Source organism: Podarcis erhardii, assembly GCF_964252035.2.
Source record: "Podarcis erhardii genome assembly, chromosome: 1".
Classification (NCBI taxonomy): Eukaryota; Metazoa; Chordata; class Lepidosauria; order Squamata; family Lacertidae; genus Podarcis; species Podarcis erhardii.
In genome coordinates this window covers 42,514,314-42,542,143 of record NC_138497.1, presented here as the reverse complement: position 1 = coordinate 42,542,143, position 27,830 = coordinate 42,514,314, and the positions used below count along the sequence as shown (strand labels likewise).

At 44.3% G+C, this 27,830-nt stretch overlaps 2 protein-coding genes across 3 annotated transcripts in view; one reads left to right on the top strand and one right to left on the bottom strand.

Moving 5' to 3' along the window:
- EIF2AK4 (eukaryotic translation initiation factor 2 alpha kinase 4) overlaps positions 1 to 20,392 on the bottom strand; it is a 45,464-nt gene extending 25,072 nt beyond the window's left edge. Inside the window, exons 1-12 of the mRNA XM_081857905.1 lie at positions 20,128 to 20,392; positions 15,324 to 15,439; positions 14,620 to 14,722; positions 10,100 to 10,273; positions 9,381 to 9,461; positions 8,471 to 8,619; positions 7,275 to 7,390; positions 5,806 to 5,963; positions 4,237 to 4,772; positions 2,993 to 3,096; positions 1,582 to 1,739; positions 1,024 to 1,442 (exon numbers count right to left, since the gene is read on the bottom strand). Coding sequence (XP_081714031.1) covers positions 1,024 to 1,442; positions 1,582 to 1,739; positions 2,993 to 3,096; positions 4,237 to 4,772; positions 5,806 to 5,963; positions 7,275 to 7,390; positions 8,471 to 8,619; positions 9,381 to 9,461; positions 10,100 to 10,273; positions 14,620 to 14,722; positions 15,324 to 15,439; positions 20,128 to 20,289 — 2,276 coding nt within the window. The 5' untranslated portion in view covers positions 20,290 to 20,392. The remainder of the gene's footprint in view (positions 1 to 1,023; positions 1,443 to 1,581; positions 1,740 to 2,992; positions 3,097 to 4,236; positions 4,773 to 5,805; positions 5,964 to 7,274; positions 7,391 to 8,470; positions 8,620 to 9,380; positions 9,462 to 10,099; positions 10,274 to 14,619; positions 14,723 to 15,323; positions 15,440 to 20,127) is intronic.
- The window catches only part of GPR176 (G protein-coupled receptor 176), a 29,911-nt gene continuing 21,594 nt past the window's right edge, over positions 19,514 to 27,830 (top strand). The window contains exon 1 of one of the 2 annotated variants that reach the window (XM_081862401.1): positions 19,514 to 19,763. Coding sequence is in view for 1 of the 2 variants with exons in the window: in XM_081862400.1 (XP_081718526.1) it covers positions 23,142 to 23,361 (220 nt within the window). In the remaining variant the exon portion in view is untranslated. Of the gene's footprint in view, positions 19,764 to 22,479; positions 23,362 to 27,830 lie in introns of those variants that run through there. The other variant, XM_081862400.1, reaches the window with a different exon arrangement.

The window sequence follows — 27,830 nt, the reverse complement described above, 5'->3', positions numbered from 1 at the left end:
TATCCTGAGGGAGCCTTTGGCAAGTGGACACAGGAACAGAGTGCCCTTCCAACATAAGAGGAATCCCACTTAATTCCAACCCCTTCAAAGCCAGTTAACATGGGAATGTCCACTCAAATGTCTTCAAATGAAAAACTGCATGTGCAGAAATACCCATCAAGAGATTAAAAATTACAGACAGAACTTTCACATCACCTCAAAACACAACCTTTTATAAGAGAGGCAGTTCAGAATTCCGATGCACAGCATTTAAGTGATAAGGTACTGAGCGATTAGGTACCGTGATGTGTAAATGCATGTGCAGATTAACTTTAAGGAGGTTTCCAATGCATTTCATAGACTGATATGCTAATAGATCGAAAGCAAGTCAGTATCCAAACCCTATGAAGTCAGATACATTAGCTTGGATCTAGCGTTCCTGTGTGTGGAACTCTGCTCACTGGATGCTCCTACTAGTGGGAGATGGAGACATGAAGCAATCTTTACTGATTCCTTCTTCCCACTACACACCCCTGTAAATCTCTTCAAGAGGGTTGAGGGGAAATCAGCAAAAGTCTCCCTGGTCCTTAACTAGAGGGAGGACCACTGAGTTTCCACTGGATCGCTGTCTCTTCACCCTATTTTGTTAATATTGCTAATGTTTTATAGATAGGAATGCTGTTGTACTTTGTGAATCCTTTAACATGATTTTTGGTGTAGCTGTGGTGTTTAGCTTATTATTTTGTTATTTATTAATAGTGTTACATAGATGGTAATTGTTTTATTTGAGATTGTTTTGCTGATAAAGCATTTGTTAAGTATTCTATACGATTTATGATGTATTCGTGATGTTCCATTATGTTATTTTAATCTTTTGTTTGTAAGCCGCTTTGGGATTTATCTGAACAAAAAGCGGCATAGAGATAAAATCAATCAATCAAAACAGAAGGAGCCCTTCCATCCCTGGCAGGGCAGCTCAGGACCCAATCTACTGGCAGTAAATGCCTTATAGGAGAAACGAAAGAAACCTACGCCCCTACTCACAAGAATGACTGTGCAAATACACCTCCATCTTCATCCTCGTCATCATCACTGGATTCCTGATCCCCTCCACTGAACCTGGCACTTGATGATCTCTCACATGAGGTGCTCCACTCCACTGAACTGGTCAGAACAGGAGGAGGGGCGTTTGCTTCTATGTCATCCATGGACTCCGCTTCACCCTTCCCATTCTGAGCCAGTTTGTCAGCCATTTTCTTCCCTTCCGTGGTTTCTGATGTCAGAGTACTGAGCAAAGGCCTCTCATGCTTCTCTATCCACGCATTGTAATAGCGCACAATGTTCTCATGGTTCAGGCGCGATAACAAGGTCACTTCCCCTTTAATTCTTCGAAACTGCTTGCTTGTGGGGTTGATGTGAATTCGCTTTACCGCATAACAGCAGCCATCCAGTTTGTTCTGCACCTGCCCAATGGAAATTACATGACAGATGTTTCAATCAAAATCATAAAAGAAGCTCCTTCCGAGAAACTCCTCATCCCCTTATCAGCCAATTGCACGCTCCATGGAACAAAATTTGTCTGACGCAGCGTACTGTATGTACCTTGATGACAGCTCCAAAGGCCCCTTTACCAAGCAATTGTAACTCTTCAAACTCATTGTAATAACGAGAAAATTGCTTCTGTGTTTCTGTGGCAAAGACATCGCTTGCATACTGACTGCAGGGGATAACGGTTTCAATATCATCTATTCCTGCTGAATCTGAAACAAAACAACAAAACAAAAGTCACTTAGAAGGAAAGAACAAATCAGCAATTTCATGTTAAATGATGACAATCAAGAGTGTGCATGATGCATAATGTGATGCATTAAGAACCTCTTTTGAGATGCAGGTCTATTCTTCTCCATGTGCTGTGTTTGCTGCAGCAGTCGTTGCCAAGTCATATTGGCAGATGTTTCAAACCACTTCAATCAATATAAGAGGCAAGTTGAAGCCAATTCATGAAAGGAAATGCTAAGGATCATATGGAGATTTATATTTTATAGCCATCTCAGCTGTGTTTACAGTTTAAATTTAACTCAGTTGACAGACAGGTGCCAACCACCACTACTAAACCTGTCAATCTAACAGAAAAGCATTGAAGCTCCAACAATAGATAACACCACCTGGCTAAGCCATTCCACAGTCAAAGCTCAAAACAAGGTAGCCTTCTTTAGTTACCCAGAAAGACGATGGACTGGCAATATTTTCAAGCTGATTATAGAAGGACGGATGGACGGAAGGAAGGAAATAAATTATCCCCACAGGCAAAAAGATAAAGCACTAGTAGTAGCAGGAGCAGCCTATTCTGTTTCATCACCTGAGGCAAAACAGGAAGGTTCTGCTCCGCTGCAGCCTCACTTAGTGGAGCTGCGCACCTGCAGCTTCTGGGTTCTGGCAAGATCTTGCGAGAGGTCCACAAGCTCTTGTCAGAACCCAGAAGCCGTCACCACTTCTCCTTGCTTCTCTGGTGGCAGGCACCCATGGAGGCAGTGCCCCTTTGATTCCACTGTCTGAAGCAGCTGCCTCAGCCTGCCTAATGGATGGGGCGGCCCTGTGGGATTACAATCCATTCAAGAAAATAATGTAGTCAGGAGCCAAATTCCATAAAATGAATGAAATCTGATTCAGTGTTGTACTTTGGCTACTTCCAACGCTCAAATGCTTGCCTATTGTGTCTTTTAAAGAAAACGTCTTATTTAAGTTTAAGGCTGTCTATGACTGCATTGAAACAGCATGAGCTTTCATGGATTCTTCCTTCCTTAGATGCCAATGTGGAACAGCAGGCTATAGTTGGAGGTTGGTTGATATACTTCAACAATTTTGCTTTTATTCTTATCTATGTATGCAATATGTTTTGTTTAATGAGTTATTTACTCGTAGTGCTTTACTTTCTGCCTCTGGGAATATTTTAAAGTTGCCATCAAGGAATAATAATAACAATAATAATAATCTTATATGATTGACTATTTACCTTCTGGGCTTTCTTCCATCACAACTACCTGTGGTGGGTTTATAAAACTGTGTTGCAATAGCTGCTGAGGGCTCCACCTTTCTTTATCTTCCAAACAAACACACCTGAATGGAATTCAAAATAATGTATGTTTAACGATGGTTTTAGGAACATGGGAAGCTGCTCAATGCCAAGTCAGATAACTGGTGACCCTTTTTTGCAGAGCACTGGGCATGCAAGGGCCAACAATCAGCTGACCACCAGTGCTTAAGAAGCGCTGCGCACATGGCCTTGAAGATGCATCGTTAGTGGTCCTGCACGTAATCCCATAAACAATGTCCAGTGCAAGGCAGGTGGGCATGGCTTGGCGAGAATGATTTCATGGGCCAAATGAGGGCCTGGCAGGCCTAACTAGAGTTCCCTACTGCCAACCCAGATCCTGAAATAGTTCTTTTGCTTTGTAATCTTTGAGTACATCTGTGATTCGGGGTCCTTCCAACACCACAATTCTATGATTCTATCTTTAAAATACAGTAGTATCTTGGAAGTCGAATGGAATCTGTTCCAGAAGTCCATTCGACTGCCAAAACCAAAGTGTGGCTTCTGATTGGCTGCAGGAAGCTCCTGCAGCCAATCGGAAGCCCTGGAACGTTCAGCTTCCAAAAATAGTTCGCAAACAGGAACAGTCACTTCTGGGTTTGTGGCGTTCGGGAGCCAAAACGTTCAGGAACTAAGCTGTTTGACTTCTAAGGCATGACTGTACCATGAATCCTCAGCCCAATTTATGCTGAATTATAAGCATTCTTGTTAAATGTAAAGGCAAAGGCAAAGGGACCCCTGACCATTAGGTCCAGTCATGGCCAAATCTGGGATTGCGGCACTCATCTCGCTTTGTTGGCCGAGGGAGCCGGCGTACAGCTTCGGGGTCATGTGGCCAGCATGACTAAGCCACTTAGTACGGAAACGCCGTTTACCTTCCCGCCGGAGCGGTACCTATTTATCTACTTGCACTTTGAAACTGCTTTCAAACTGCTAGGTTGGCAGGAGCAGGGACCGAGCAACAGGAGCTCACCCCGTCACAGGGATTCGAACTGCCGACCTTCTGATCGGCAAGTCCTAGGCTCTGTGGTTTAGGACTTGCCGATCAGAAGGTCAGTGGTTTGAATCCCCGTGACGGGGTGAGCTCCCGTTGCTCGGTCCCTGCTCCTGTATATGCTTTTATTTGATGGCAAAGCGTAAAAAATAATAATTAGATAGGCGCATACTTTTTCAGAAAGTCTTGAAAGTCAGCAGGCAAATCATTTGGAATTGTGACTGGATATTCCGTAGTAATTTGTCCCTGGCTGAGGGAAAGCAGCATCAATCCTAACCGCCAAACATCTCCTTTCTTCCCTGGCTTGTTCGGCAAGGCATCCTCACTAAATCGAACTTTGGGTTGTTCAAAAACATCCTCCTTGCAGATATCCGCCAAGCGTTTGGAAATACTGTAGTCTGTCAGTTTGATATTTCCTTCACTATCCACCAGAATGCTGGTCGCGCTCAGAACCTTGTGCACCACTGAATTGCTGTGTAGGTAGTCAAGAGCAGACAAAACTTGGTTTGTGTAATGACGCAGCTGATCCATAGGAAGGGGGATCTCTTTGTCCAAGTACATAGAAAGGCTGGCTCCACCAATGTGTTCCACCAAAATGTCTACCACGATTGAGTCACTGTGCTCTTTAAAGGCCATCGATAGGTAACGGACTATGTTGGGGTGGTTTAACTTCATCAGAGAACTGAACTCCGATTCTGCTCCCTGTATCTGTTCAAAAGAAGCACATCCAGTGACTCACATTTGTCTCACCTCTCATTTACCCTGATGCCCAATGGTGGACAAAATCCTGTCCCAGATGCACTTTTCACTGCAGAATTTGCACAGAAGTCGTCTACAATGAAGTCCATCTAGGGCACCGATATCTGCATAGGAATAAGCCACACCCCAAATTCCAGCCACTTACCATTTATGGTTTTCTGCTTGTACACAAAAAGCACATGGGGCAAAAATAAAAGTTAAAAATCCCAAATGATTTTGCATTTGGGGGTATTTTTATTTTGGTCTAAGCCATTTTAGCAGGCTAGGGAAAGTAGTTTTACAGTAAAAACTGACCCAGAGCAGCAGTTTTAAGTACCCATATACAAAGGTCTTTTTTCTGAATCCACAACCACAACCTGGGACAAAAAAAAAATCCAAAGAAGTTTATTGATTTTGGCCACTGGGGTGCTTTTTTGTTCTACCCAATGGCAAGTATTCAGATTAATAAGAAGCAGCAGCAGCAGCAGCAGCAGCCTTGTTGAGTTTTACAAACAAAAACTGATCCCAGGAAGTAGATTTACATGCCCTTCTGCAGGCACCACACACACATGGATTAGTTTGGGGGTCATTTTACTGCCCAGAGATATGTTGAAATTTGGCTTGGAGTAGTAAAATGTCCCCAAAAGTCTTTGTGTGTGCTTTTTAGTTTGAATCATGAAGGAGATTTCCATACATGGCTGCACCTCTTACAGGTAAACTGATCCAATACAAAAAGTCAAAATATACACCTGCATCCCTCCAGGTTTTAAAAGCCCTTAGCAAAAAAACTCTCTGGACTCCCTAGACATTCCTCTCGTGTTTTATTATGATTCTTTCCAGAAACAATTGATGCAGGCTTCTACGTAAGTGCTCAAGAAGCCGAACAATATAACATCATTTTCAATGAGGCCTTTTCAACTTCTCAATGATCCACTACTATTTCAGTGTTAAGAAGTGCCCACATGAGCACAAGGCTGAACAACACACACAAATGGGCGATTACCTGCTTTTTGCATTTTTCAACCTTTTCCTGTTCTTGACTTGTGAGAAATTTCCCCATTTTCTTTTGCCACTGAAGTACCCACTCGTGGACCAGGACGAAGTTGCCAGTGTACAACTCCAAACCATTGTAGACTGATTTACCAAGCTGCTCATCCTTGTCTGCACAGAGAAATACGAAAGGCTTGTGTGTGGATGCTTCAGCTTTTGAAGCAGATGCTTACAGATTAACAAAGATCATTATAATGAGCTACTCCTGTAAACCTCTATGTTGGCCACTACATCCTTTCAACATTCCTTCAAACAGTTAAAAAGGAGGTTTGTTCAACGTTTGTATGTCTTTCAACAATTCTACCAAACTGGCAGAATTTGGATGCTGCATTTGGGGCAAAGGTTCATAAAAATCTTGGAGTGAAAAATCTTAAATCTTCACTGTCAAAAAAGGAAAAGAAGGCCACCCACGCAAGGCAGAGAGCTGCCACTAGGCTTCGCTGGCTATTACTGCCAATGTTTCTAATTGCAAGAGGGACAAGCCACTATTCAGTTTAAAATGCGGTTTGTCTCTTCAGCAGCAGCGAAGCACTGGCTACATATATAGCTCTTTCTCCTGCATTCATTCCTTTCCTTGGATCCTAGGCACATTTATTCCCCATGTGAGCAAGTGTGCTAGAGAAGTGATCTTTAACGTAAGTATAAGTTTCTTAAATTGTACCTTAGTACAGTCAAACCTAGGCTCCCAAACACCTCCGTTTTGGAACATTTTGGCTCCTGAACGCCGAAAACCTGGAAGTAAATGCTTCAGTTTTCGAACATTTTTCAGAAGCCGAATGTCCAAAGTGGCTTCCGCTTGAGTGCAGGAAGCTCCTGCAACCAATCAGAAGCCACGCCTCGGCTGCCGAACATTTCAGAAGCCAAATGGGCTTCCGGAACGGGTTACGTTCAACAACCGAGGTTTGACTGTATTTGTTTCACTGCCTATCATAGCAACTCACTAGAGTCAAAATTACCGTATTTTTCGCTCTATAAGAGTCACTTTTTCCCTCCTAAAAAGTAAGGGGAAATGTGTGTGCATCTTATGGAGCGGATGCAGGCTGCGCAGCTATCCCAGAAGCCAGAACAACAAGAGGGATTGCTGCTTTCACTGCGCAGCAATCCCTCTTGCTGTTCTGGCTTCTGAGATTCAGTATATTTTTTTTCTTGTTTTCCTCATCCAAAAACTAGGTGCGTCTTGTGGTCTGGTGCGTCTTATACAGAGAAAAATACGGTACTTCAAAAGTAAAGCAAATGTGTGTCCTTATTAATTAAATTTTCAAAAAATCAACTAAAACCATTTAACTCTAATATTCACATAGTTGAACAGCTTCGACTTCGTACTGCCAGTGAACGAACCAAACACAGCTTTCATTGCTCCCTCATTTCTATATAGAAAAAATGCACCAAAGGTTCTCAATGCATGGCAGTTCTTCCATTTACCTATGCACTTTCCTTTGTGTACCCTGAGTAGACCAATACTACTGGCATTGAAATTCAGAATTTCAGGAGTTCCCGGAGATTCTTCATTACTGCATGCCGAATGCTGACGCTCTCTCCTACAAAGCAATCAAACACAATTATGTTTGAGGTGCTCATATATGCTCAAGAAAAGCAATTTAATTCAGCGGCCCCAAGTACAAGTGAACAGTCTTAACAGCAAGTTCAGGCATTTTCAATTGTTGCTATTTAAAATGTTCAGAAACGCCACAGCAACACATAGCAAAGGCCTGTGGTTAGAGTGCCAGTCACTGCGACTCCAATTTTATATTCCGCCAGGCAGGGCACGAATCCTGCAAACCTCTTTGATAAACCTGCACTCCTAAGATCTCCATCTTAAAAGGAAAACCTTATTTTAAAAATTACAGCATGGTAATTGATGTGCTTGATGTGCTGTGTGTCCATTTGTATTCATCTGTCACCATACAGCCATTTGCATGGTCGATAGATGACACTGTGGACTATGGTCTGATGAGAGAAACGGCAGGAAGATGCCCAGAAGCAGTGGCCAACTGGTTTGATAGGCCACCACAACCTACCATGAAAAGTGGCAGGAGGAACGGCACAGAAATGAGGAAGGTGCCCAGACGTGGCAGCCAGTTAGCCTAGTAATCCACCACTGCCTATTAGAATTAACAGTCAGCCTGGATACGGCAGCAGCAGCGGCAGCAGCAGCAGCAGCAGATCTCCAGGCTGGCCACCTCTCTGGGCCTCTTCCCCACGCTAATCCTCCTGCCAGACCAACTATTCATCCCACTTGGCTGCAGCAGTGGCATGAGGTGGGGTGGGAATGGGGTTAGTGGGTTGGGAATGGGGAGGGTCTGACAAGGTGGAAAGGGGGGGGGCTGGCAAGCAAAGCAAGCAGGGACATGGCCCCTAGTACTCCACAGAAACATACCCGATAAAAGTTCAAATGCACTCGCTCTATTTGTAAAGCAAATAATGACTTTACATCCCCTACGTATAGTTGTAAGATTGTTAGTGCTATGCATAAGTACAGTATGCCTGCCTACAAATCAATCTGCACAACCAGAGGCTGATAACTTTGTATGTGTGCTTGTACATTGTGTAATGGGGTGCAAGTGCACACATTTTCACTGAAACACTCCCATTCCATTCAGAAGGACAGCTATACATACTTGGAACGCCCTGTGGAATTTGCACGGTATTTATTGTTCCCTCCATGTTCTGTAACACCTCCATTTAAATTGGACGTTACTTTGTTCCCTGTGATATCTCTACCGACAGATATTTCCTGGTTTGTCAAAGCAGCACTTTCCAAACGCTCCTGGAAACACAGAAACACGGGGGATAGCTTGATTGCACCCCAATCCTTTAAATACTTAAACATGCAAAGCCCCTGTGAACCTCCACTTTGGGTTTTCTGGAGAAGAGGTTGGTCTGCATCTCCTTAAAGATTCAGTATTATTTCTTCTGCAGTATTACTTGCAACGTCATGATCAATAATGTGCACTTCCAGGTTCACAGTGATGTGCGCATGCACGGTCATGCGTTCTTTGAATGCACAAGGAGGGGGATGCCTGCATATTTTGTATACCGTTTTGAGACATACATGGAAGGTGATAAATAAACAACAACGGCAGCAACACCAGAGGGAATAACAGAAGTAACACTACTGTGTAACATCCAAGGGTGAAAGCAACCCATGCTAGAAACATTTGGGGACTTTAAGCAATGGATAGATGGATACAGAATCCACACCGCACAAAATCTACTTGACTAAATAGTATATATTAAGCCATAGATGGCAACCCAATAGGGACTACAAACAGCATTGCTTCTCTGCCTCAACCCTGATACACACTATGCCTCTGTCACATGGGGATAGGGAATAATTATGTCTTCATAACTTTGAAATCTCACTGTCCACCTGCTTCTGGTATGGAGAAATCTTTATTTCTGTGTTTGCAGGCTCCAAAATGAGACTGTAGACATAGAAGTTTCAAAGCAATTTGTCCAATAGTTACAAAAGCATGATACAACCACTTCTAGTAACTTGGCATTACAAAAGGAGAATGTTGAAAATACCTGTTTTGCTATTTCTTTCCTTTTTCTTTCTTCTCTCTTTTCTTCTTCCCTTCTCTGAATCTCATCAAGAATTTCACGTTGCTGAAATAAACATTACTGCAATGAAATTTTCTGTAATCTTGCTTCTGTAAGAGTTTATTGAGAAAACTTATCTGCTGAAGCAGACACCCTTAAACAGTATAAATATTGCTCTGCCAAGAGAGAATGCAAGGAAAAACTTGTCACCAAAACAGAGCTTCTTAACTAAACTTAGTTTCAAGTCTACGTGTTAAAAGACAGGCTACTACAGAAATAGTGCAAATAATAGTACTGGGTCAAAATCTTTGATGAAGTTCAAAAAGTCACCTAAAGTTTAACTTCCTTACATCAGCAAAGAGGAATGCGGATGACCACATGGGCTTGATCTGCAGGCACAATAGGCCATGACTTATTTTGAAAACAAACAGGGCCCACTACCATCTCTCTCTCCCATTTTCAAATCTTGGTGGATTCAAAAACAGCATGAAGGTAAAACAGCATGAGGTGTGTTCTGGAAACACAACAAAAGCTTTTTTTTTTTTTTTTTTTAAAGGACTCACTAAACGAGATGTGCAATCTTCATCCCACTGTTTTCAGATACAAAAACGATTTTAATAGTTCACAACCAGAGATTCCAGCTGATTGAGTGCTCATATGAAACGTGTGGGGCAGGACAGAAATCTTAAATTTCATGCTCTCACCATCTGCTCTTCTTTCCTCCTAAGGTCTTGGATTCTCCGCTCTTCTTCCAGAGCGAGCCTTTCTTGTTCTTTTTGCTGATTCTTTAGCATTTCTTCATGGAAAGATTTTAAAGGTGGTTTATTGTATTCACTGAGAAACGATTGCACGTAATCTGCTAATTCAAATATCATCACCTGGAAAGGAAAGGCAAATGCAAAATCTGATTTTAGCAAACTGTTTGCAGCATGTTCTAATCCTATTTGCAATTATGTGGGAGCAAGTACCAGTGGAGCTCAATGCCAGCGCCAGTAAATCTCTGCCAAACATAGCAAAATAAAAGCCAATGCACAACCACTCATATTTCTTTGCATGTATTTTAGTTCTGAAAATCCAAACTGCTTCTGCTGAATGCATTACTTGCCACTAAAAACAGCCATGCATGAAACCAATTGAGTATTATATTTATATGTGCCTAAATGATGCTGGTAAAAAAGCAGCAGCACCACTTCTCAGCAGTGTGTTTTAGAGCATAGTTATAGGGGGGAAAGCCACATCTATTTTTTCCTCCCTTTTTAATCTGATCATCAATTGGTATTTGACATTCATGTTAATCATTAGATAATGTATGTGGAAGATTATTAATGATATTCTGTCAGAATGGTGACAATTAAAGATGACATTATAAACACTAATCATATCAGCGAAGAGAAGAATTTAATTCCCAATCACACTAATTGAATTCTTTAAAATTATGCAGTCTACCTCGTGAATAAGATCTGAACATGAATTCATCTTCATCTAAGTATAGAATTAAAAGTATTCTGAATAGATAATCAGGATTTTCCACGTACCAGGTGATTATCAACATTCTTTTCTGTAAATGATAATATGCTCTAAATTGCAACTGTTGTAGGAATTAAAATATCATTATCCTTCTCAAGGCCAAATCTGTATTTGTAACTGTGGGAAATTGCATTTGGTCACAACCACACCACTCAAAGCACACTCAAAGGACCATGGTAACTCTAGTGTCACTCTCACAGAACTACAATTCCCAGCCTCCTTAACAAACTACAGTTCCCAGGATTCTTTGGGGAAAGCCATGTGCTTTAAATGTATGATATGGATATGACTCTAGTTCTGACTGGCTGAAAACATTCGGATGGACTAGGGCGGTTAGCAAGGCTTCTGCTTAGTTCTGAAAAGTAACATTCAGCTGGTACAATGCTCATTTCCTCTAGCAATAAAATTGGATTTTCTAATTTATCAAAATAGATACAATCCAGATGGCTGCTAACAGGAAAGGCTTCCTCCGACATGCTAGCTGTAGCAATATTAAAGCAGTTGCTTGCAAAACAGATCTGTTCCTATTTGTGCTAATCTTTTGATTTTTATATTGCGTAGTAAAAAAGTAGGATGGAAATGCTATGTGCAGTAGCAAAATAAAAAATTAAAAAATACAATTTATTTTATACAATTTATATTTATACTATACATTTATATCCTATTTTTCCATTAACACTTCATAATACTATAATATAACAATCCCCACCAACCTACAAAGCATCCAATTGAAAGCACTATAAAAGGTAAAATGCCAACCAGTACAAACAGGCCCTCTGGGAAAGATAGTGCAACAGTATTATTGTCACAGCCAGAAAAGGCTCTGCTTCACATCCCTCAACATTCTCAAGCTTAACTTTACAAACAGTGGAGAACTAAGCACGTCTACTTTCACACTGAGATTAAGTTCCACTGTTCTTGGCTAACCATCTAAAGACAAACTCCCCATACCGTATTTTTCGCCCTATAGGGTGCACCGGCTCATAGGGCGCACTTATTTTTGGGGGGGAGGAATAAAGGGGGAAAAATTATTTTCCCCCTGAGCCCCAAAGAGCAAAGAAGCCATGACAGCGAGCGGGATGGATCCCGCTAGCTGTCCTGGCTTCATTTTTAGCTTCGGGGCTGGGGGTCCGGGAGCGAAGACGAGGTTGCGCTCAACCTCGCCATCACTCCCGGAGCTTGCTTGCGGGGCTGGGAACAGGGGAAGCCCGAGCTTCCCCCAACCCCAGCCCCCAGAACAGGCTGTTGCCTGCAAGCCTTGTGAGCCCGGTGGGAACTCCCGCCGGGCTCGCAAGGCTTGCGGACATCTGCACGAAGCACGGGGCGTGCTCCGGAGAGCGCCCCATGCTTCGGGCTGCAGGCTGCTGCCCGCAAGCCTTGCGAGCCTGGCGGGAGTTCCCACCGGGCTCCAAAGGCTTGCGGATAGCTTCCTGAAGCCTGGAGAGCGAGAGGGGTCGGTGCGCACCGACGCCTCTCACTCTCCAGGGTTCAGCGAAAGCCTGCATTAGCCCCATAGGACGCACACACATTTCCCCTTCATTTTTGGAGGGGAAAAAGTGCGTCCTATAGGGCGAAAAATACGGTAATGGGTTTGATTTGTTTTAAATTAAGTCATGGGATCAACCTAACCTCATTCAATACAGCTATATCCCCTGACTCTAAACCAGTTATTATGAATATGCTATTGTGTGATGTGGACAGGCTGCTTGGATGCGTGAAACCAACCACCTGTCTCCTGGATCCTTGCCCATCCTGGCTAATAAAAGCAAGCTGGGAAGGGCTGGGCGATGGGCTCTGCGGGGTGGTGAATGCTTCCCTCTGTGAGGGAGCATTCCCAGATCCGCTGAAAGAGGCGGTCATCAAACCGCTTCTTAAAAAACCATCTTTAGACCCGGCCAGTATGGCCAACTATCGCCCAGTCTCAAATCTTCCATTCTTGGGCAAGGTGATTGAGCGCGTGGTTGCTGAACAACTCCAGGCACGCCTGGAGGATGCGGACCATTTGGATCCCTTCCAATCGGGATTCAGGCCTCATCATGGGACTGAAACTGCCTTGGTCGCGCTGGTTGATGATCTCCGGCGAGCTAGGGACAAAGGTGAGAGCTGTTTCCTAGTTCTGCTGGATCTCTCAGCGGCCTTTGATACAATCGACCATAACATCCTTCTGGACCGTCTAGAGGGGCTGGGAGCTAGGGGCACTGTTATACAGTGGTTTCGCTCCTTCCTCCTGGGCCATGTTCAGAAAGTGGTGGTGGGGGATGAGTGTTCAGACCCCTGGGCCCTCACTTGTGGGGTGCCTCAGGGTTCCGTCCTCTCCCCCATGCTTTTTAACATCTATATGAAGCCGCTGGGAGAGATCATCAGGGGGTTTGGACTGGGTGTCCATCAATATGCAGATGATACCCAGCTCTACCTCTCTTTCAAATCAGAACCAGTGAAGGCGGTGAAGGTCCTGTGTGAGTGCCTGGAGGCGGTTGGAGGATGGATGGCGGCTAATGGATTGAGGTTGAATCCTGACAAGACAGAAGTACTGTTTTCGGGGGACAGGGGGCGGGCTGGTATGGAGGACTCCCTGGTCCTGAATGGGGTAACTGTGCCCCTGAAGGACCAGGTGCGCAGCCTGGGAGTCATTTTGGACTCACAGCTGTCCATGGAGGCACAGGTCAATTCTGTATCCAGGGCAGCTGTCTACCAACTCCACCTGGTACGCAGGCTGAGACCCTACCTGCCCGCGGACTGTCTCGCCAGAGTGGTGCATGCTCTAGTTATCTCCCGCTTGGACCACTGCAATGCGCTCTACGTGGGGCTACCTTTGAAGGTGACTCGGAAACTACAACTAATCCAGAATGCGGCAGCTAGACTGGTGACTGGGGGCAGCCGCCGAGACCACATAACACCGGTCTTGAAAGACCTACATTGGCTCCCAGTACGTTTCCGAGCACAATTCAAAGTGCTGGTGTTGACCTTTAAAGCCCTAAACGGCCTCGGCCCAGTATACCTGAAGGAGCGTCTCCACCCCCATCGTTCTGCCCGGACACTGAGGTCCAGCGCCGAGGGCCTTCTGGTGGTTCCCTCATTACGAGAAGCAAAGCTACAGGGAACCAGGCAGAGGGCCTTCTCGGTAGTGGCACCCGCCTTGTGGAACGCCCTCCCATCAGATGTCAAAGCGATAAATAACTACCTGACATTCAGAAGACATCTTAAGGCAGCCCTGTTCAGGGAAGTTTTTAATCTGTGATATTTTAGTGTATTTCTGGTTTTTATGGAAGCCGCCCAGAGTGGCTGGGGAAACCCAGCCAGATGGGCGGGGTACAAATAATAAATTATTACTATTATTATTATTATTATTATTATTATTATTATTATTATGAACTGAAATAACTCAATTCATGGGGTGCCTGGGAATGACGTCATTCACGTTTGCTTCTAACAGACATTTCTGTCAACTTTCAATAGGGTCACTTTCTATTAATCATGACCATTTGAAATGACAGGTCAAATGAGCTTTATTGTGCTAGGCCAAGTCTTTATATGGCCTCCCCCACACCTAGCTAGGCACAAACCCTGCAATGCGGTGGGTACCATCAAAATGGTTAGAAGAACACAGTACCAAACATAATAGCACTAAAGGTACACACACAAAATTTGCTATAGTGACAATGTCGCTCAATATCAAGGGCAAAATCAACACACTCACCTCTCCGCAACGTTCTTTTGCCAATTCCTCTAGTCTGGATTTTAACAAGTTAATGTTTTCATTTGACAACCCCTTTGCATTTTGAAGCTCAATTTCTGGAACTCTAGAGGAGGGGAAAGAGTAACCAAGACAAGACTTGAGATTTGCTTGGGCAGTTATATGCTAGCATTCATGGTACATCATCCAAATAAGCTGTACTTTGAAAGTGTATAGTTTTTATTCACCCTGTTTTTATAAGCAGCTGGCTCACAAGTAATCTTGTCAAATTACAAAAACTGACCAGCATTCTATGGTAAAGACACACAACACACATCTTCGAACAAGACTAATATGAATTCCATCATGTTTGTAACCTGTGCATGCTAAATTTCTAAAATATGCATGGCAGCAAGCATGGCAGGAAACAACTCAGAGAGGATACAGGATGGGATTTTAGAAGGAATTGACTGTGAATCCTAATAAAAGAGAAACTATTCCGTTTGATGTTGTAATATCAATTATCAGCCTCTTTGATTTGGGAGTTGGCAGTATGAAGCACTACTTCAGTTATTCCACACACTCAGAAACATGTTTTGAATAAATTTACAGAAATGCAACTCACACAGACATCTTATTTCAGTATGCCTGATTAGATGACAAAAACTGGGCAGGTGCATTATTATTCTTACTTAGGGAAGTATAGAACAGATTTGCTAATTACTTACGTATCAGGGTAAGTTTGGGGACACTGGACCCACAAGTCAACTTTGGCATAGACTTCACGGTCACCAGTCAAGCCCTGAGGGCGCAAAACTAGTTTGATTTCTGGAGGCTGCTGTACCTGAAACAATTTTAAAAGATATAAGAAGAATTAACTACATTAGAGGAAAGCAGCTGGCAGCCTGGAAGCTCATTGAAGCCTTCAGGGGCTTTATGTCTGGCTCCCAGCAGAGATACTGTCTTGTTAAGCAACCTCCACGGCTTTCTTCAACACAAGCAGAGAGATAAACTGTGCATGACAGACAGATATGCCTGAAAACCAACCACAGGAGGCTGAAATTAGGAAAAGGCAGTGGATCAGGCTGTTCAACTATTTTCCTACCAGCATTTGTCCATCTAATTGCCCTTCGTGTGTAGTTTGACCCAGAGACATAGGTAGAGCTTTAACTCCTTCCCCAGTGTGAACAACAATAGAGAATTTGACAAATAAAAAATATGTAACAAAGGAACGGCTCTGCTAATGCCTCCGCTCCAAAAAGGATGGAGTTAAAGAGCTCTTTTATCCAAGATGGACGGGTCAGAAAGCAGTGCCTGTGTTGTTAGCTCTTCAGCCTTTGTTCAATGCAAATTATGGCTAGTTAAAAATTAGCTGCCAACCACAGATATATGTAGGAAACCCAGAAGTAATTGAGCACGTCCATTTTCAAACAAGTCTCGGTTTTCAAACGGCTTCCGCTGCGCGTTTTTCAATTTTCTCAATGGAAACTGCAGACGGCCCTTTGCGCCTCGGTTTTCGAACGTTTCGGAAGCCAAATGGTCTTCCGGAACAGGTTACGTTCAAAAACTGAGGTACCACTGTACTCATGATATTATGTGGTCACATTATAGAAGAGCAAGGGAGTCCTTGACCTTATTGACTTGACTTGTATAGGATTGTGTTTACTGCTGTCACTCCCCAGTCTTGCATTCTCTCTGTCCACTACTGCATCAGCTCAGATGTAATATTTTTAGCCACAGCGCAACTGGCTTCCTTACCAACAAACCACCCTGTACTCATACAAGAGTCATTTCAGCAGAAAAAGAGGTTGGGACACTTCATAATCCAAATGTTTATGCCATAATAAATTTTAAGGTGCTACAAGACTCTTTGATAGTTTCTGCTACAAGAGATTGACACAGCTATCGCTCTGGAAATTCTATAATCTGAGTATTTTAACTGATTTGTGGACTGGGCCAGGTACTACAGGTACAGATATACTCAAAGTCAAATGCCAAAGAAAGCAGCAAATTATGTTTAACTAGCAAAATGCCTGTGACTATAACAAGCAGGATATAGAAGCGTACAGAGGAAGAATGATCAATTCATCTCCCTCAGTACACCCCTGCAGAAACCCATAGTCAGTGAGAGATTCAGGCCACCCAGTGTTAGGGGGGGAAGGGTGTCTTCACTGCAACATTGCCCCTAATTACACCTCTCTATTTTTACTCTTAAAGCAAAAAACACTGATATGCATGGAAGCAGAAACGAGACAACTGTGGTGCAGACTAAACCTTCTCCTCAGTATCCCTAGTCATTAAGAATTAATTCTGCTCCTATCTGAAAAGCTCTGAATTCTGTTTCCTGGTGACATTAAACTGCAACAAACCCTGTAAAAATGTTTTAAAATAGATAACTACTGTTTTCAAACAAGACTCCCAAAGTTTAACTTCAATTTGGGAGAACTTCGGGGGGAAACTATGCTATTTGTGGGACGGAATATGGTTTCCTGACATACACATGTAATAGTAGTTTAATAACTTGGGCGTTTGCATTCAAGGAAAAGCATGAGCAGATCATGTTAAAAAACACGTGTTTCAAGTGTCACACACAAATGTCATGGGGTTGGGAACATAGTCTTTGGGGAAACCAGCATGAATAATAACCCTTCTAATTATGCCTAACATAACAGCACACAAGAGAAATTATTAGTGTTCACTTTAATACATACAAGATGCTTCACAGTTTAACAGGGGCACTTGGGAGGAGCAGAAAATGACAATTCCCTTGGATACTTATTATATCACTGCTCACTTGGGGAGAAAGCAAATGATGGCTAATAATAACCATATTTTGAGGTATCTCAGGCTGTGCACACTAGACATGTTTGCTTAACATTATCAGTGTAGAGACACCAACAATGATAACCCTAGGCTGCATTCACAAGGCAGTTCCCCCCTGCCCCAGAGTAGTTACTCAAGGTTGAATTTCAGGAACAGGCAGGTTCCAAAACCTGTTTTTCTCTGCACAATTTGTGAGATGCAAATCTGGATACAGCCCACCAACCCTGAATGATTGCCAACCAGGATTTCAATTAATTTCCTGCTTTTGCTGCCTGCCTGTGACGGTGACTATGCTTTCTAGATAACTGACATGTCTCCTAATGCACAAGAGCTGACCAGTGCGACTACATTAAATTTGGTAAATCACAAATTGTGCAACTATGTGATAATCTGAGTTCTGTGAAGATTCTGAGAAAAACTCCAATACTGAACGGGTGGATACACTGACTATGTGATGTGGCCAGACATCTCCAAAGCATAATTAGTCAAAAACTGTCATCTTATGGAACATTGATAAGGCAAGACAAGACAATAAACTCTAGGCTTGCAGTATTAACATGCATTATTTGCTAAACTATTTAAAATGTTTTTAAGATTTAAGGTGATTGAGCGAGCGGTGGCCGAACAACTCCAGGCACGCCTGGAAGAAGCGGACCATTTGGATCCCTTCCAGTCAGGATTCAGGCCTCATCATGGGACTGAAACTGCCTTGGTCGCACTGGTTGATGATCTTCGGCGGGCTAGGGACAAAGGTGAGAGCTGTTTCCTAGTTCTGCTGGATCTCTCAGCGGCGTTTGCTACCATTGACCATAACATCCTTCTGGACCGTCTTGAGGGGCTGGGAGCTGGGGGCACTGTCATACAGTGGTTCCGCTCCTTCCTCCTGGGCCGTGTTCAGAAAGTGGTGGTGGGGGATGAGTGTTCAGACCCCTGGGCTCTCACTTGTGGGGTGCCTCAGGGTTCTGTCCTCTCCCCCATGCTTTTCAACATTTACATGCAGCCGCTGGGAGAGATCATCAGGAGGTTTGGGCTGGGTGTTCATCAGTATGCGGATGATACCCAGCTCTACCTCTCTTTTAAATCAGAACCAGTGAAGGCGGTGAAGGTCCTGTGTGAGTGTCTGGAGGCGGTTGGATGATGGATGGCAGCTAACAGATTGAGGTTGAATCCTGACAAGACAGAAGTACTGTTTTTGGGGGACAGGAGGCGGGCAGGTGTGGAGGATTCCCTGGTCCTGAATGGGGTAACTGTGCCCCTGAAGGACCAGGTGCGCAGCCTGGGAGTCATTTTGGACTCACAGCTGTCCAGGGAGGCACAGGTCAAATCTGTGTCCAGGGCAGCTGTTTACCAGCTCCATCTGGTACGTAGGCTGAGACCCTATCTGCCTGCGGACTGTCTCGCCAGAGTGGTGCATGCTCTGGTTATGTCCCGCTTGACTACTGCAATGCACTCTACGTGGGGCTACCTTTGAAGGTGACTTGGAAACTACAACTAATCCAGAATGCAGCAGCTAGACTGGTGACTGGGGGCGGCCGCCGAGACCATATAACACCGGTCTTGAAAGACCTACATTGGCTCCCAGTACGTTTCCGAGCACAATTTAAAGTGTTGGTGCTGACCTTTAAAGCCCTAAACGGCCTCGGTCCAGTATACCTGAAGGAGCGTCTCCACCCCCATCATTCTGCCCGGACGCTGAGGTCCAGTGCCGAGGGCCTTCTGGCGGTTCCCTCATTGTGAAAAGCAAAGCTACAGGGAACCAGGCAGAGGGCCTTCTCGGTGGTGGCGCCCGCCCTGTGGAACGCCCTTCCAGCAGATGTCAAAGCGATAAACAACTACCTGACATTCAGAAGACATCTTAAGGCAGCCCTGTTCAGGGAAGTTTTTAAACGTGTGATATTTTACAGTATTTTTGCTTTCTATGGAAGCCGCCCAGAGTGGCTGGGGAGGCCCAGCCAGATGGGCGGGGTATAAATAATAAATTATTATTATTATTATTATTATTATTATTATTATTATTATTATGGTCCAGAAGTTGTGACTGACTTTTGTTAGCCAGTTGAAATTTGCAGCTGCAAGTAATATAAAAAACAGGCCTCTAACAAAACAAGAAAACAACTGGGAAAGGGCTTGCTGGCAGGTCACATGTTTTGCATGCAAGAGGTCCCAGGTTCAATTCCCAGGTATCCCCAGGTGGGAAAGATGGAGAGCTTTTGGCAACCAGCATAGACGACACTGAGCTAGAGGGGACCAAGGATCTAATTTGACATAAGCCAACTTCCTCTGTTCCTAACCGTAAGCCTTTCATGATGACGCACACTTTGTGTTTACACTGCAATCATTAAAAGGTAAGGACGTGTCGCCTCCAACGCAACTGTTATGACCCGTTACCAATAAAATGAGTGATGCACAGTCAGAGGGAATTTCTGCCCTGCCCTTGGCATGCCTTCCGTAGCACGCTGCAGGCGCTGATTGCTTTTGCATTCCGAGGAAGACGGGTGTTAAGCCTCCCCGTGCATCGAAAAATGAAGGCAGCAGCAGGGCCTCGGGTCTTAAAATACGGAACGGATGCCGAGTGCACCACCTTAGGAAACGCTACGGGGCAGCAAGTTCTGTGAGGCTGGTCAGGCAAAGGCCCTGCCTCTCACCCCCCGCCCCGAGACGAAAAGCCGACCCTGCAGGAAACTGCCCAGCCGCGTCGTTGCCTTTTACCTTCCACGGCTTGCCGTGGCGCAAGTCCTGGAAGTCCCGCCCGTAGATAGATTCCAGCACTTGCAGCTCGTTCTCCTGGCGAAGCTGGTAGCTCTCGGGCTGCTCCGGGGACGCCTCGGCAGCCTCCCCCCGCGGCTGCCACAGGCCCCTCACCTGGGCCATGTCCGCTCGGGGAGGGCTGGGGGGGGTGGAAAGCGAAACCCCCCCAGGGAGGCCGGCTGCGCTTCGCCGAGCCAGGCCGCAGCCGCCGCGGTGGGCGGAACCGCGCGGCCTGCTATTCCCGCCCTGCTTTGCAGGCCCCACCAAACACCGCGGCTGTCCGCTGCGGCAGCGCGAGAGGAAGCCCGGGGAAGGCGCTGCTGGGCCGAGGCCCGGACTTGCCACGCCGGCCCCACCTCCCGTTGCAGTTTGCAAAACGAAACGAAGAGCTTCCTTCATAGCCCTTCTTCAGGTCTCTGCTCTGCACAGCCCAGTAACAAGCATGCAAATACTGTAAAGAAACCGTCGCCTTCATAGATCGCCTTTCTCCAAGCTGGTGCCCTCCAGATGTTTGGACTACTGCACTGCCATCCTCCCTAACTACTGGCCCTTGTTCATTAGGGCAGTGGTAGTCCAATATTTGGAAGGCAGCAGGTTGGAGAAGACAGCTCTTGATTGATTCGAGGGAAGGGTTGGGGACCCATCATCCCAGGAACCCACCCCCTCACTTCTGGATAGCATACGGGTTCATTGTCATTTAGTACACATTTCTAACGACAAAATATTTCCCTTTATTAAATTAACATTTTAATGCAATAGCCATTGCAGATCTTTCAACCACTAAGCATGTCGTAACTGAAGTGGGAAAATAAATGATGGCATTATATGGCAGCTACTGAAATTTCTTTTGATTTTAAAAAAGCCCCATAGAAAACTAAATTAAAGTTGCCTGGCTTAAATTATTTTCTAAGACTTAAGATATTTCATTTTTCCTAGTGTAAATATTTCTAGATTATACTATTATTGCTCTATATACAGTATTCCCATACAAATATTATGGATGCACGATAGTTTCACATTATTTCGGAGAGCTACCATTTTAATTCCTTCATATTAGATTTGCCCCACTTTGTGACAATTAGCAAAGGTCAGTGTACATTTTGCATGACTTAGCTCTGGACATTCTTGGATGGTGCTGATCATCTTGGTTCATTTAAATTTGGCTTCTTGACCATCTTTGGGACAGAAACTGGTAGTCATCCTCCTGAATGATCTAGGCCAGGAGTAACAGAGGAATGCACCTCTACTGATTCTCTGGGACCTCCTCATTAAGCATGGTTTCCTTCTCAGCTGCCTGTTTGAGATGTGAATGGAGCCATTGTTCTTCAGTTCTGACATATCACTTTTGCAAAGCCAGATGGTTGCTTGGGAACTTATAGCACGAAGATGAAATCCTGATTGCTCAGAATATATCTAATGGAGTTTTAAGAATGAAATACCCATCAGCGCTTGAACCCTAGAGTAGGGACAAAAATACAGCAAAAAGCAGTTCACATTTTAAACTAGGAGAGAAACAGCAGCGATTGATAATTTTCTAGTTAGAGTTAGCTGGATTCTAGGGTGCAGTTGGAGAAGGGGTGCTGCACAAGATATCTGGGTATCTGCTATGTTATAGGGGTTCTTGTTTGCTTCCACTATGTTATGCAGGCATATCTGGAAACAAAACAAACCTTCCAAGACATATTAAGTATCCAGGGCTCTCATCCAAAGGAAAACTTCAGGGCTATCCCTGGCACCTCTATTCACTCGGAGAACAATATACTGTTGGAAAAGTCTGAGAGCTTTCTAGTTGTAGTTGGAGGTTATTGCCTACATGCTGCTAGTAGTCAACTGCAAACATAAAACTGTGGAGGTCCATATCCACATTAAACATCGTATGACCTATTTTGCAAGTGCAATATTTAAAAGGCTTTTGGTGTACGTGTTTTGCAAGGGGGGGGGGTTAGTCCAGAAAGTGTGCAGTATTCTAAGACACCTGTATTGTATTTAAACACACAAACCCCTCCTTTGGAAAAAAACAACTAAATGTAACGTTATGAATTACATATCCCTCCCTTTTCCCGTGCACTGCTATTTAAGGAACTTGCATAAACTTTCTGAATTCTGAAGACGATCCCCCCCGCCCTTGGGTTTTCCTCAGACATTGAACTGACAGCTCCCCAAAAGCAAGATGGCTGCCACACACACACAAAAACAAACCTGCCCCTCCCCTACCACAGCTGAGCGTCACATGACCCGCTCTCTCTTTCTGGCTCTCTCTATGAAAAACGGCAGCGAGGAGCCCGGGCGGCCGCGCTCACAGCAAATGAGTTGCTCGCTGCTCATTCTGCAGCCTGTCGAGCGGCGCAGATAGGGAGCTCTGCCAATGCAAAAGGAGGCCGCGTTCACCCAAGCGCTATTCGTTCCGAAGAGAACTGTGGCATAATTCAAATGAGAAACAACATCCCCACATGGGAGTTTGGGGCTTGCTGAGCCCCCAAACGGCACCTGCCTGTGAGGATGCCTAAGGCAGAGAGATGCCGCTTCCCTGTGCAAAGATGTGAACGCGAAGCAAAAGCTTGGCACTGGAAGGCGCAGCACCAACTGGGTTAGAGCGGGTGTTTCCCTTTTGGATGCAAGCGCGGTGCGATCCCCGGAGCAGGAGCATGGCGCGCATGTGCTTGGGCTCATGTTTGTGACACGCTGAGGATGGACAGGGGCAAAGGCAGATGGGGCAACCACGGAGCTACAAGCAGCTTCGCTGCTCCTCTTCCCCCATTGCGCCGTGAAGGCAGCCCCTTGCTAAGACACCGGGCATGAAAAGCGAGACGCGCTTCTTCCGCCGGTCCAGCAATCCAGCGGCGATCCAATGGAGCAGCCTGCCGGGCGGACAGAGGCGGCTCCTGCCGGCCGCCGCGTGCTTCCTTCGGTGAGGAGCGCTGGACCCGCGCGGGGGGCTTGCTAGGTAAGGCGGCCCACGAAAGAGACCCCTCGCCATGGGCTCCAACGCCAGCTGGGCTTCCGTCCACGCGAGCGAGCGCGGGCCCTACCACGCCGTCGCCAGCGCTTTGAACGCGTCCAGCGCGCAGATCGCGGGGATCAACAGAAGCGCCCACGGCAACGGGACTTCGCAAGGGGAGGCATCTCGGGACGAGCAGACCTACCGACATTTTACCACCGCGGTGCAAGTTATCATCTTTATAGGCTCTCTGCTAGGTAAGCAAAAACCACAGAGGCAGGTGGTTGGTTTTTCCTGGCTGTGGGCTTCTTTTCTACCTTGGTGCACAGGGGGTGACGCCAGAACCAAAGCTAACCAAAACAGGGTTTTTCCTTTAGCAAACCAGCAGAAAGGACAATTCTGCTTTGTTGCATTATCTCTTAAGATAAAAACATTGGGTGCTGCACTTTCAGCCGCCTTGAGTCCCCTCAGGGAAAAAGGCTGAGGTATAAGAAATATATAACAATAGTAATAAACTTTAGGCGTGTGACAAGTTGGTATTGATGGAATATGTGTCAGTTTTCCTTGACGTAAGCACATGTCTGTGGGTTTTTTTGAGAATAATTTTTTTAAGAACGCAAACAGAAGAAGAAATATGTTTGTGTGCTCTTGGTTCTTCAGTACAAAGGAATACTTTATTGTGATAATGTTTGGGACAATTATATAAGTGCACCTTTACGTTAAACAAAATGCTCTACTTTGCGTTGTACAAAATAGCTTGTTGAACCTCAACCCTGTCCCTCCCCCTGTAAGGTTGTGCAAAAATGGGTTTGAATGTTTTCACTGAAATAAGAAACATAATTGGGTAAAACAATGGGTAAGGCCTACAGTTGCAGAATTCAACTTTTTAAGTTCACTCAAAGGCAGTGGGATTTAAGCAGGCTAACGTTGTGTAGAATTACAGCCTAAATCTTTGCAAGTCCAGTACTTTTTGGTACTTTTGGAGGGATGTAGGTTGAGGGATAATGGCTTCTCAAGACTACCCCTGTGGTTTCAACAGGAGAATCCCTGTTCAAAGTCAACCTGCTACACCAGTCTCATGTACTATAGCTCCACTAGAGAGAAATTTATGGGCAGCAGCAGACTGACTCTTGTGTTAAGATGATCTTCCCCAATGTACATATATGTGGCTCTGATTATCTCTTATGAGGTCAGGGGAAAGTAGGTGGCTGGAATTTCCTCCCACCCCTAGCCCCCATGAGTGTTTATAATTGACTGTACTGATAATGTGTTTAGCAACGGGTATGCTCTGCGGGAGCATCCTAGACACACCCTTAGGTATTGAGTGCCATTTCTCTCTCCATGCAGCACCACCCTTCTGCATATTAAATATGTGTGAGCCACTTGGGAACACCTATTTTGGTATATGGAGATCTCTTGCTGAATAATGACCTCCCTCCTCCCCATGAACATTTTAAAATCCTGTGGATATTGTAGATTAATTGAACTGGCTCCTGAAGAATGCCACAGTTTCTTCGTTTTTAGGTAATATTTGGAGTAAACCATTGTATTTACTTTTTTATTTAAGGTGTAAGTTTATGCAAACATCCAAAACTTTTTTTTTACTCTCTAATGCAGTTATTTGGAGTTTTCACAGATTTTCAAACCAAAATAAATATTGTGGATTGTGAATTTATTAAAAACTGTTTTACTGACTGGTACAGTGGACCCTCTGGGTATGAACTTAATTCATTCTGGGGGTCCGTATGTACCCCAAAAAGTCCACACCTAGAGGCACCATGTCTGCGCATGCGTGTGGTGCGATAGAGCGTTTCTGCACATGTGCGCGGTGTGCAGAGCGTTTCGCATGTGTGTTCACAACCCAGAATTATACACTTCCGGTTTGCTGTGTTCGCAACCCAAAAGTTATGTTACCCGAAGGTAATGTAACCCGAGGGTCCACTGTACTGTATAAGTTGGATTCCTTAATATTGTTACATGCCACCCCAATCTCTGAGCATGATTCCAGGGTACCAGGCGTGCTTACCAGGGTTTGTGTTTCCTTTTGGACAATTGTAGAGATGGAAAAGCTTTAGAAAAGAGTAACCAAAATGATCCGTTGTGAGGAAAGCTTATGTTATTTGTGATTTTTTTTAGTTTAGAGAAAAGGTGACATGATAGAAATTTAGCATGGCATGGAGAAAGTAGATTAAGAAAAGTTTTCTCTCTCTCTTTCATAACACTAGAACTCGTGGACTTCCAATGAAGCTGAATTCTAGAAGATTCAAGACAGATAAAATAAAAGTACTTTTTCACGTAGCACATAGTTAAACTGGGGAACTTGCTGCCACAGGAGGCATTGATGGCTACAAATTTGGAAGGCTTAAAAAGAGAATTGGACAGATTCTTGGGGGATAAGGATATAAATGGCTACTAGCCATGATGGCTATGCTCTGCCTCCATGTTGGGAGGCAGTAATACTTCTGAACAACCATTGCTGGAAGCTATAGGAGAGGAGACTGTGTTTGTGGATTTCCCACAGGCATTTGGTTAACCACTAAGAGGATAGGATGCTGGACTAGATGGGCCATTGGCCTGATCTAGCAGGCTTTTCCTATGTCCCCCCCCCCCCGACAATATTTTTGGGGCCACATGCCAGTTCTACCCAGGGCTAGAGGCAGTGAGTGGTGCAGTTAATCAAAATTTTACCTTTGTAGTTTGGATAGTTTTTACACATACTCGCAGAACCCTCTCTATTCTTGATCCAGGCAAGAAAGAGACATCATCAGAGTTTTGTACCATTATCTGTAATAGGGGACATTGAGGTGGTGAATGATTGCAGGCTATGCTAAATATTCTGGTTGCTCTGAGACCATTGCAAGGCTCACATTGGTCAAGGGTCACATTGGTTTTCGAGCATAACGTCGCACAAGAAGGTCGTGTGGCATCTTAAAAAGACAAACAAATTTGTTGTCCTGCAAGCTTCCTTCATCTGATGACGCAGGCTCTTGCCAACGAAAGGTCGCGCCACAATAAATTTGTAAGACATTCATGTGCCAAAAGGTAGTGCTGGTTTTGCTGCAAGAGACTGTTATGAACACTCATCTAGAATTTCTCATTTTAGTTGACTTATTATGTTGCTGTTTCATATAATCTCCATTCATTTTGCTAAATGTTTTTTTTTTATTCAAATGATTAACTAATTAATGTGGCCCTGAGTGCAATATGTGAGCGAATGTTCTGGTTATGTTTCCTTTTTCTTGAACTTCTGGTTCCTGTACCGAGAACAAGACCCGAGCATGCTTAAGACCAGCTATGTATTTTACCCCTAATTTTCTCCCTTGCTTTGTTCAAGAGAGTCACATTGATACAGAATTCCACTCTGAACTCTCTGGCTTAATCTATACTGAATACTACATTAATAGAATCATAGAATTGTGGAGTTGGAATGTACCCCAAGGGTCTTCTAGTCAAACCCCCTCCATAGCCACATAATTCAGATTATAACATGATTTTTAACGAGCTTTGTCGCTAGCTTCCTCACTAACTAGTTAAGAACATAGGAATTGCCTAGATAAGATCAGGGACTGGCTGAGATAAAGATCCATTTCCATCACTCTCAAAGCGTCTTGCTGAAGAAAATCCTGAATAATAAAAAACTTCTTTTGATTCTCTAGATTAGAAGCATCTATTGTGAAAGACAATCTAAAGGAAGTGGGGGTTAAAGAAAGGAATTCTGAGATCTTTCATGGCTTTCTGTTGCTATGGGAACACTTTCCTCATGTGCTTCACCAGAGATGTCTTGTCCAATATTCTATCGAAAGGCACTTCTGAATTGTATTCACTCATTAATGAAAGGATGGCCAAGAAAGAACCTCCTTTTGACAATAAAAATGTGCAGAATTTAATGCCATGTATATAAGAATTATGTGTCAGTGTCTAATGCAGTAATAACTATGTGCTTCTGGATTACGCATGGTAATCATTAACACCACTGTGGGGCAGTCATGGGATATGAGGATGCAGGAATATGATTAAATTTGCTGTCTTATAGAGGAAAAGAGAAGGAAGTAGGCATTTAGTCTGCACTATGTACATTGCTGGAAGTCCAGGAATGGAGCTGGCCAAAATACAGAATTATCAAGAAAGAAGAACAGAGGCAAGATGGCTAGGAATGTAATTATTCTCCCTGATATATCAGGAAACAGCCACACAGATATATTGTTTGTTGACCTCTAGTAGTGTAGTAGTTGGAAACCTAAGCTATGAGCTGAGAAGGTCTGGGCCATTTCCAGCTTTTGAGTTCTCCAGCCACAGTTAATATAAAAATGACAACAAAACAAAACAAAAATCAACTAAGGTACCCAGAAAAACACATATTTTGAAATTCTTATTTACTTAAGAATTGCTTCTCTAGCTGAAGTCACATTTTGGTCAAACGCACATAAAAACAAATTGCAAAACTTAACAAATGCCTAAAAAGTAACAAGATTCTCAATTTGAGTCCTCCTTGAGGATGAGGCCCAGGTTACATAACTCTCCTGTCCTGCCTTCTTATTGCCCCTGGAGCCGAGATGTCTTTTGTTTAGATACTATGGGTTATATCCAGAGTAGTACTAGGTAACCTGGATCTCCACCTGTGCAACAGGATATCTTCTCTTCTCTCCCCACATGTCCCCTAAATCTGTTCTGGGTTTCCCCTCAACCCTCTGGAGCAAATTTGGGTAGGGGAGCAGGGTGCACACAC